Source organism: Mytilus galloprovincialis, chromosome 1, assembly GCF_965363235.1.
Source record: "Mytilus galloprovincialis chromosome 1, xbMytGall1.hap1.1, whole genome shotgun sequence".
In the NCBI taxonomy this organism is placed as follows: domain Eukaryota; kingdom Metazoa; phylum Mollusca; class Bivalvia; order Mytilida; family Mytilidae; genus Mytilus; species Mytilus galloprovincialis.
In genome coordinates this window covers 6,909,828-6,921,326 of record NC_134838.1, presented here as the reverse complement: position 1 = coordinate 6,921,326, position 11,499 = coordinate 6,909,828, and the positions used below count along the sequence as shown (strand labels likewise).

Below are 11,499 nucleotides of genomic sequence, written 5' to 3'. Positions count from 1 at the left end.
GATATGATTTATAGAGACACGTGTCATTTGCATTGTTGGTGACCGTATGATGGCCTCTTAAGTTTTGTTTGTATCGTTGCGCTCCTGTCTCATTTACATATACCATTCTTGTCTTTGCATTCCTATTCTAAGATGCTTAAGCAGATTAGATAAAAACTAACATTCTAAACATGAATATTTGAATCTTCCAGAATAATTCCTAAGTCAGGGGTCTGTTGTTTAGTGGTTGTCGTTTGTTTTTGTGGTTCATTAGTGTTTTTTTTTATGTAAATTAGACCGTTGGTTTTCCTGTTTAAATTGTTAAACACTGGTCATTTTGTACCCTTTATTGTAAAATTTATTGTTCGGTGTGTGCGAATGCTCTGTGTTGAAGGACGTACTTTGACCTATAATGGTTTACTTTTATAAATTGTAACTTGGATGGAGAATTGTCTCATTGGCACTCATACCACATCTTCCGATATATCTATTAAACATTATCCGCTGGTAAAAATATTGACCATTCAGCAACCAAACCTTTAAGACTAAAGTAATCAGTAAAACAAACAAATTGAATAAGTTTTAAACATATTTATTATATATTAAGGTGTTAACAGACCTGTACGAGTCAGACCATGCTGACTCCACAGGCTTGCTAATAATATTATACTTATAGTATATGGCACTTTAACGTGAACACCGTTGACTAGGTAAGGGGGGCATATTATATACAAGTACAAATAATATCAAATAATTTAACAATATAAAGCACCAAAGTTAATAATATAACAAAAATAATTAACCCTAGAAAGATGTTTTAATCAATAGTTTGATTTTAATTATTAAGTACCGACTCCTGCGGTGGATGAAATCAACATAATTATGTGGTCTCTTTGCTATCCTAATATATTTGACTTTTTCTGATTACAAAGGTATACATATATGACCTGAAATCGGGTCTACACAATTGAAACCAGTCGCAAACGTTGCATGTCAAGATTAAATCTTTCCTTCTGAAAAAATCATTTGTATAATTCAGAACTTTAGTTTATAAAGAAATTAATGAACAATACAAAATAAAATATGTATAGGCACTTAGTATAATTGCACTTGTCCATTGTTATAACAATAACACGACAGTTAAATAACAATAAATAACTTTTCGTTGTTTGTCACTTTCTTGCATTTCATTACAACTTTTTTGACGCTGCATAGTTCGTCTTTAATAGCACTTTTGTTCAAGACTGGTCACAAAACCTTTTACATGTTTTTAACATGATAATTTTACATTGAGAGTTAACTCTCTTTAGACCAACTTGGACTTTTTCGCCTTAACCGAAACGGACCAGCCATGACTTTCGGCAAGGTACACCATACCATAGTAGTTCTCGGCCAGCACAACACTGGTCGGATTGGTATGGTCTTTACATACTGACATCATACGACGTATAAAAATATTATTACAGTCAATATAAATGTCATAATATATAAGTTCTTGACCATTTTTGAGTCCTCATTGTCATTGTTAAATATGCCTCTTCATGTGAAGTGACAAATGGTCGCTTCTTGAGAAGGCGCGTTCGCAAAGGTGGCACTGGAATGGACGATCACCAGTATGTTTACGATAGTGGCGAGTAAGTTCGTCGGATCTGGCAAATTTCCATCCACATCCTTTCCATGTACAATGATACGGCTTTTCACCGGTATGGGTTCGCAAATGAGCCTTTAAATGTGAACTTTTGGTGTAAGTTTTGCTACATCCTGGATGGGTGCATGTGTGACTTGTCTGTCGTTTGCGTCCCCAGGTACGACGACCTCTTCGTTTTGGCTGTATGGTCCCTGGTTCCATCGTCTGTTGTGGAAGAAGAAGATCAACTAACTGTGGCGAGGATGGTGGCGTAATCATTTGATGTGGCATCATCTGTTGCTGTTGTGACATTTTGGCCATGAACGGATGACCAGACATAAGATACATATGGGTTTGCGGTGAATGTACTTGTTGAACGGACTGTGGTAGGTGGTATGATGGCATTTGATTGTGTGTTTGTGACATCACATTGCCTAGTTCGGGTGATGAAGGAGGTGATAAATGGCCTGGAATATTTATAGAATATCGCATCTGATGAGGTGATGAAGGACTAACCACGTTACAGTGAGATTGTGGAACAGTCATGGTGGTATTTGTATTGTGCATATATGTACTACATGAACTAGCTGTATACTCTTGTTTAGGAACAATTGGTTTCGTAAAGTCACTTTTCACATTTTCCATTTCTAATGAGTTGTTATTGTTCATACAATTGTCAAATTTGATATCAGGAATGTCCATAAACGTAGAATGAAAATCTGGAAGTGGGTCTTGTGCTGACGACATAGGCTCTCGCTTCACTTTTGATTCGTTGTCTTCTGGATACAATGAATTGTTCTCAATACTATTTGAAAGAATAAAGTCAAAGTCTAGTAAATCCTCAATCGTTTCTTGTGTATCAAGACACAGGTTCGCGGAACACAAATCTTGTTTTCCGAAAGCTAGATTGCACTGTTCGGTAGATGTTACAGTAGAAACTGGAGATGCTGAACTGCACTGCATTTGGTCAATGACATGAAGCATACTACTCTCGTAAGGTGTGTTGTCTTGGTACATAAGAGCTAAACTCTCAACGTCGCACCAATTCTGAAAAGATAAAACATCAAATAATTATACAAACTGTATGTCACAATAAGATTGATGTAAGGGTAATAATTTAAATACACAACTAAGATGTTCCCCTGAAGAAAGTGGTTATCAGTTGTCTGACATTTCCCTAGGTAATTTTTAAATAGAACGATGTAAAATCATACAAATAACTTCATCACTACAAACTAACAAGCCTATCTTTTACCTGTGAATCAAAATCGAACAAGTCCATGATAATAGATATAGGAAGATGTGGTATGATGCCTATATACAGCTGAGATATGACAGCCCCCTTGGTGTCTCTTCATATAATGAATGTTCAGCTATAAGAGACTTTTCATTTTATACCGTTAAGTAAGGGGGCTTAAAGAACACGCAATAATGAACTGAAATCGCATTACACCATTCTTTTTAATTAATTAGATGATATATAATAGATATTTTCGTTATGTAGGAGACAATATAATGTTACACGTTAATCCAGTAAACGTGAATGTTACAGAAGATCCTCACACTTACTTAAGTTCAGGATAAGCTAGCATCTTTATCGCATGTGAAAAAAATACATGTGATATTAAAGTTGCATTTGAGTTTGAATAATAGCAAAATTATGTCTTTTATTATGGTCCGCAAAATCTTTCAAACATAAAAATGAACAAATACTCACTGATACATTATGCAAAGTATATATAATATAATAAATTATACTTACATTTGTCAGCTTTTCAAAGTTTTCTTCATATAAACTTTTTGAATTAAAGTTTCCTGATTCCATTCGATCACACAACATTTTGAAGTATTAATTGATCTAAGTTTGTCCTCACATTTAACTCTTAATCAAATTATGTCAACAACGGATTAATATTTAGAATGAATAATACTGATACATATAGTTAACTTTATACAGTTTTACAAGGTTTCCGTCAAAATACTCCTCAACCAATCATATTGAAGGTAGTATTTATAGATACCTATATAAACCTAACTTCTACCTTGCTATCACTACAATTCTGTCCCACACGAAACACAACACAGAGACGGCGGAAATATTTTATTTCCTCATCGATTACAAAAGTGGAAAAAAAAACATATAATAAAAGATAATGATCAATATTTTTAAAGATTTTTATATATTTGATTTCAAGCAGTTTACGCTGTATCAATCAAGAACACTTTCTGTCCTGATTAATGCATGACCTAATTCGTAAACAGGTGAACAAACGGAGATTGTCGAATTCCTACGATGCAATACACATCCTCATTTTTCGCTGAGCATCACTTGGTATTATAATTAGTAATCTATAAATAGTACTGGTATATAAACTGTCTGTTAGGTATGACTGCTGACATAACACAGACTGAACTATGATGTGTGATCATCGGTACACCTTACAGTGAAATATCTTCTGTTCAAATGAGTATTTCTTATACACACAATTATTCATGATATAATTAAAATATATTGTAGTTAATAAAATTAAAGTATTAAAAAGTAAACAATTTTATAAAAGGAAAGGATTGTAATATGTTTGAAATAATTTAATTCTGCAATACATAAATATAGACATAAGCATCAGTGCAGAAGCTAGTGAAGGCTTCTGTTTCCCCTGAAAAAAAATTGGGAAAAGGCGTTTAACGAAATTTAGGTATAACTTTTAACCAAATTTTATAGCAGTACTCAGAACTATTTTTATCTATTTTGACCGTGGAATCGGTTAATCGTGGATCCAGAAATCTCAAAATGTGCCAGAGGAGGGGGAGGGGGTGGAGAGTTCCAACATACAGTTACTTTTCGTCGATTTCTAATTGATTAAAAAATATATACAAGGCTCTGTCATCCTTTAAGATAAATAAAGGCATCAATAGATAACTGGTTTAAAATGTTGTAAACCAGACTACAAGAGACTCAGCAGTAACGCTCGAATAAAAAAGTTAAAAGGGCCTATTTAAGAACGAATTTCAAGTGAATGAAAAGTTATATTAAGTTTGATTGATCCTCTGAATTAATTAGTGGATGCACGAAATTTGCAGTGAAGTTACTATTTCGGCCTTTTCAATTCTTTTAACAATTATAAATATCAAAACAAAATCAAAAGAAAGTGTGAAAAATGAACGATGAAGAAAAAAATAATTGGAGAGTTAATTATGTTATGTTAAAAAAAAAAGCCAGTAGCGGGGTCGGTGAGCAAGAAAGAAATTCTAATATATAAATAAGGAGATGTGGTATGATCGCCACAACAACTGTAGGTCACCGAGTGGCTTCCAACGATAAGGAAAAAACTTGAACTGATATCGTATTAATCATTTTTTAATAAATGTCAGTTATAAATTGTACTGCAACAATAAACAAAAAACAGTTATGACAGAGCAACAAACAACGACCACAGGATTACAGACTCCTTGATTGGGACAGACACACGAAGACCGTGGCGGGATAAACACATGTTAGCACTACAGTCCCCCTTACAAGGGGGAAGGATCGTAACAGTTCAACATAAGAACAACACGTTAATAATAATATGTATAATACCGATTACATGTAGGTATGTTTCTCCAGAATTCCAAGTGTAATTATAAGAGCACGGCCATTCACTAGTTGAAAAAACACTTTAAATACGAAAAACTGACACAATATAAAGAGGTTATTCGCTTATAGTTATACGGTTGTGTCCAGCGCATTGATATTGTTAGCTAGCCTACATGGTATTATCCGCACATTGCGCATTGATATTGGTTGTACCGCACATAGCGTATTGCTTTTGTGAGCTATAGGGTTATAGTTTCATATTTCTTTGCTGTGTTATCAATTCAATATGGTCTTATCGCCACTCTTAAAGTCTGTATGTTATATTTTCCAAGCAACTTTTTTCAGAAAGTACATGGCTGCTTTTCACTGCGATAAACGTCTAGTACAATTTAACACATTTAAACTGCATGAAACTGCATGCACAGTGGCGGATCCAGGGGGGGGGGGGGGGGGTTCCGGGGGTTGGAACCCCCCTTTTTTGGACTGGGGACCCCCCCTTTTTTGAAATGGCTGGATCCGCCCCTGATGCAGTAGAGAATTTGTCCAGCAAAAAAGATATATATTACACGGGCTTTAGTTCATATAATGTTTTATTCACATGCACTTTCATTTCCATATTGCACCCCGGGATAAACTGTTTAAGGTACTATTAGGTTTTATATGGTGGCAGGGCATCTCACCCTAGCTAAATGGTTGATAGTTTAATTACAACCACTGTTCAGCTACTTACTTATTTCATGCTTTAAAAATGCAATTAGGAAGGGCTTTTGGAAAATATGGAGCCAAAGAATAATGGCTATTTCTTGATAATGTACCTGGACGAACGCCATAGGTTGATTCTATTTATATTTTGGTCATGACATGAAGATTAGTAGGGCCATCTAAAATAAGACAACATTCCATATGTATATATTCATATACTGGCTTGGACATTTAAAAATAGATATTATTTGACCGAGCGCGAAAGTTTTAAATGTTGACCTTTTATTTAAAGTGGCACTAAATTATGAACTTTAATAACATTATACTTATCCTTATGTTTACTATGTGAATCTTTATAAGGTTGGATAAAACTTAATCATGAAAGAAACAATAAGCTAAAGCTTGGTCGCTATATACAGTTCGATTACAAGTCTACTGTATACTAGTTATTGTTTAAAGACGACCATAAATATTTTTAAAATAAAATGGGGGGGGGGGGGGGGGGGGGATTTTCACCTTTTGCTAGGCTGGCTCATTCTCCCGTCCAAAATTTATTTTCACTTTTTTACCCAATTATTCTCTTTTTTGGGAACCAGGATCTTCTTTCTCATCCAGTATCAGCCATGATTTTATTATCAGGTCTTTCTAAGCTAGGTGTTCATTTTCAAAATTCATCCTCCTTTCCTTTATTAGATTTCCAAAATGAAATTGTCATTCCCTTAATTTCAAAGAAAAAAAATCATTTTCCTATAATTTACTCTTGACCAGTACCTACTATACAATGACTTTGTGTGGTATATATGTGGAACCTTCTCCACTTCTTGAGACTATACATGGCATTTACCTGGCATTACACTATATATAATTTCATGAATAGTGAAACACACCCTTAATTTTTTTAAAACCTTTTTCACATATCAAATATTGACCTCGAACTAGAAAGGGCGAGACTAGTATAAGGAGCTGTTCCCACCAACAGTTGTAAGTAGTCAACATCCAAAGCAAAGGTGTTTGACAGAACTGCACTAGAAATTGTACAGGTATAAAATTGTAGGAGGATATCTAAATTTATGCTCGAGTAATAAAATGTCAATTTTAAAACCATAAAAATTCCTTTCAGATTTACTCATCTATCAAAAATATAAATATTTACATGCAAATGCTTGGTAGCGAGACGAAGGTCGGTGCATTACGAAGGTTCTCACGTTCTGTATCCTTATAGTATACAGATTTTAGATCCTGTTCTCTTTTACAGACGGTAAGTCCGATTAGAATGGGACGTTCATGGTTCAGTCCGAACAACCTGTATGATAAAATGTCTCTGCACATTACATCCGAGCTTTGGCACTATTTAGGAGTTCAGATTACCTGTAGAATAACTTTCTGACCATAAGAATGCAGCACACTATTGTTTCCCCAAAAGCTGCTTTCCATTAGCTTGCTTAATGTTTGCTATGGACTGATAACTTGCAAACTTAATTTTGTAAGATCTTTTTGGGTTTGCACAGCAAAACGGATGCATTCCTCGTAATAAGAATCTACTGGTTCGAGATGGATTTGCATTGGAAAAGTTTTTTTCATTATTCCCCATTCAGCCCTTTTGAGTGCATAACAGTCTGATACGAAATACGATTTACAAATATAATAAAAGCTAGGGAAAGGAGAAGAGGGGTTTACGAACTATCAAAACACAAACCGAAACTATTATTATTATTTAATTATACCCAGAGAGTCGTGTTCTTTATCTTTGCAGGCATTTTTGGTATAAAAAAGTATCACAAAACTCCAAGCCAAAAAGAGGAAGTCCCTATAGAATGACAAAAAATCAAACACTATCAATCAACAGAACATGTGAAAAACAACGGAAAAATTCATGCATGTTACATATTTCACGTATCATGCATGCCAGTGGTGTTTTCTTCTTATTTCATCAGTTCTTTACAACTATATGCTGAATCATTCACCTTTTACTCGACGTAGTAATGTTTTACGCTATCTATTTATATTTAAATAACGATTCTGTAACGAAGTAAATTTATCTTTCAAATTTTAATTCAAAAGATATCCGTATTTAAATATTAAATTTTCTCTCGAAAGACGTTTTACTTTAAAATAAATCGTCTTCACTGTAGAGTGACCGCAATGTTTACCTCCCCCACTTTGACCTTTGGCCTGAATGATCAAACAAAATACCTGAGCAAAGACAGCTAGGCCGAGTAATGACGTCAATCCAGCTAGAAGAATGTGTCTTCAATAAAAGCTTGTTTATACAGAGGTCGTATAAGGATTGATATGAAAGTGGTGTGATATAAGAAAAAGGAAAGATTTATATGGATGCAAAAGCATCCGGTATAACGCAAACCTTAAAATCGTGATTTGCATAGAAAATGCAAGTCAGCCACGGGATTCATGACAGATAGTAGCGAATTGTGCATTTCAAGATTACGTTTTAAGACAACATTTTGCATTTTATGTGGCGTCATAGCAAAGATCGACCAAGAATTACAAGCTAGCTTGAACTCATTTATTTAACTATTGTGGTTTCTTTTGTTTTGTGAACATACATAATACAATGCATAGATATACACATGTTCTTTAGCGTTCTTTGGTAAAGGCTATACCAGTGCTTGTTTTCTTGCATGGAAAAACACTGATTGTTTCTTGTTAACCGGATAACCGGTAACAGAATGAACGTATGACCTTAAAGTGTAAAAAATACTTTCAGTAATGTAAAAAATACCTTCAGTAGTGTAAAAAATACCTTCAGTAATGAAGTTTACAAACATTTTTATCTCTAAAAATATCAAAGAGACAAATAAACTCCTTTGACCTGTTTGAAACGTATGTTTGAATACAGTCTAATTTTATGGTTCGATCTCATTGGCATACTTGAACTTTTGTCTATGGAGAAAAAAATATCTTCTTTTCGCGTAATGTCCAGTGCCAAGTATTTCAGGACTTTACCACATCAAACACGTATTGACCTGTAGGGTATGCTAAGCCACTTAAGGTCATATGGTAAAAGCAATAAATTGGACTGTCTTAATATGTTAAAACTAGTTAAACAGGTGCCTGTAGCATTTTACCAAAAATTAAAATCACATGTCCATCTTGTCTTTTTAATTTTATGTTGATTTAGCTGTGTATGACATTTGTGCGACTTTTTAAAACATTTTGCAGATAGGCATCGGTTTATTGCGATCACCTTACAATTTGATGGATTTTTTACAAAAACAAATGCTATTAGTAAAGTTAAATCACGCTTTGAATACATAAATGTCATCATTTTTTTTCTTTAACATAGATCTAAAATCATAACGTATTCATTGATAAAAAAAATTATTTTGATCATGCGACCCCCGAGAATAATTGTTTGTTTGTGTGTCAAGCTACTATGTCGTAAAAAAGATATGCCAGTAAGCATTAGTATACTACATAAAATCGGGAGCGAAATATAGAAATTAACTTAATATCTTCAACAACAGACAAGTGCATGCACACTCATGTGTCTTCATAACATAAAACTACAGCAACATAACACTTCAAATTTTGCTAAAGTCATCATTCAAAATTATTCCTACATATAACTGGTGAAATAAGTAATCATTTTAAACTGTATGTTTGCGAGTATCGCCAAAGAGTAAACAAATGTGTGCGACGTAACCATCCATATGCTGTTCAACATGATAGTCACAGACACCGTTGTCTGACGAATACTTGTTTGTCATCTTGTCGTTGAGTAAGTTATCACAGATTAATTTCTGACATACTTTTGATTCTGATTGTCTTTTGAATAATAATTATCTTATCGTCCAATTGATGCAGGGATAAAACTTCACAAAGACTCGAGTTACAAATGTGGACAAGGTATTTTAATGAAGTTCAATATATTTACCTAAATCTTACTTGGAAGAGATAATGACCTTACCGGTTAGATATGACATTGGAGATCAATGCATGCTATAAACACTGTCGTCTAAAAGTCGGTTAGACCACAATGTCTGATAAATTGCGTCTTTCGTTTTCAATTTCAGGAGATTCAACTTCATTTACTTCCCATACAATTTCGAAGAGAATTTTCAATGTTTGTAAATTTGGGCGGGCTTTTTATGGCACTGCCTTGTTTTTTTATGGTATTAAATGCATTTAAAGACCTTGTCGATACAGTTAAGGCATGTGACTATGTAAAATGTCACTCTTTAATATAATTGACTGTTAGTTATACTTTATTATAAAATATATATTAAAATTTTATGCAGAAAAGTATCTCATGTTTTGATCTATTTTTTTCAAAATTATCAAATTATCAAGAATTTTTATATAGTTTTCTACTAAGTACGTTGAACTAACCTTTAGGATAGACTTTTCTGTACTTAATTAAATTATAGAAAAAAGAAAAAAATACGAAAAAGTGCATCAAGAGTACACGGACTTGATAACTACAATTTTTAGAAACTGAAAAAAAATATTCATAGCTTTGGTTGCTGAATTTGTAGTTAGCTTCATTCGCCTTATGGAAATGCTTTGCTGAACCTTTTTTTCAGATTTCTTTTGGTAAAATTATCAATAGATATCAATCGAGGAACTTGCCACACGACCTGTTGTTTCAGTTCGCCTGTATATACCGATCCTTCAATTGGCATAGATGACATAACTAAATGGCATAGAAGCTAACAATTATAGTCACCGCACGGCCTTCAATAATGACCAAAAGCCATTCTGTATAGTTAACTATAAATGACCCCGAAATGATATACAGAATATATAAACATTTTGCATTCGTGATCTATTACCATTGTGCTACCTACCCAAAACCGTGCCTTAAAATAAGAATCAATTATATATAGCGCGCATCGATGCATATATCTGAATTACCAGTGTATAAATCTTTCTGTACACATAAAAAGGAGTTTAGTATATTAACGCCATCACTTGAAATACTTGAACATTATTTTTTTTTCATAAGGATGCAAATTGTATTTTTATAAAGATGAATCAAACATTTTGCCACCTACACAATTTTAATATAAAATGTACTTTTAATGGTGATGCAGAATGGAGTATTACTCACAGATTTCCCGTGACATCACATTTGTTACATTAGTTGAACGATTTTGTTTCTAGGGGTGGGGTAGGGTGTCATTTTGTTTCTAGGGGTGGGGTAGGGTGTCATTAAGGTTTATTCTAAAGAAGATGAACAAAACATAACTGGTTTTCTTTGGCAGAATCTTACGGACCATGCTAGACTACTTTTTACAATTTGATATAACAAATTATTAATTTGATGTAACAAATTATTAATTTGATATAACAAATTATTTATTTAATATAACAAATTATCAATTTGATATAAAAAAAAATATCAATTTGATATAACAGATTTTCGATTTTGATATAACAGATTATTAATTTGATATAACAGATTATTGATTTGATATAACAGATTATCAATGTGATATAACAAATTGTAAATTTCTCTACAAATAGTGTGATTTTATCATGATAATGATTAATTAAAAGTTGAATAAAATGCATTTTCAAAACTTAATTTACAGGTTTAATGTTTTTATAACCACCCCCCCCCCCCCCTTTTCCCTTTGAGACAATTTTCGGG

General features: G+C 33.3%; 1 protein-coding gene across 1 annotated transcript; it reads right to left on the bottom strand.

Annotated features, from left to right (window-relative positions):
• Nucleotides 1-555: 555 nt before the first annotated feature.
• On the bottom strand, nucleotides 556-3,532 carry LOC143064238 (uncharacterized). The gene is made up of 2 exons (XM_076236922.1): nucleotides 3,369-3,532; nucleotides 556-2,653 (listed from the first exon to the last, which is right to left on the bottom strand). Exons 1-2 carry the CDS (start codon nucleotides 3,444-3,446, stop codon nucleotides 1,505-1,507), a joined length of 1,227 nt encoding a protein of 408 aa, XP_076093037.1. The 5' UTR covers nucleotides 3,447-3,532; the 3' UTR covers nucleotides 556-1,504.
• Nucleotides 3,533-11,499: the final 7,967 nt, after the last annotated feature.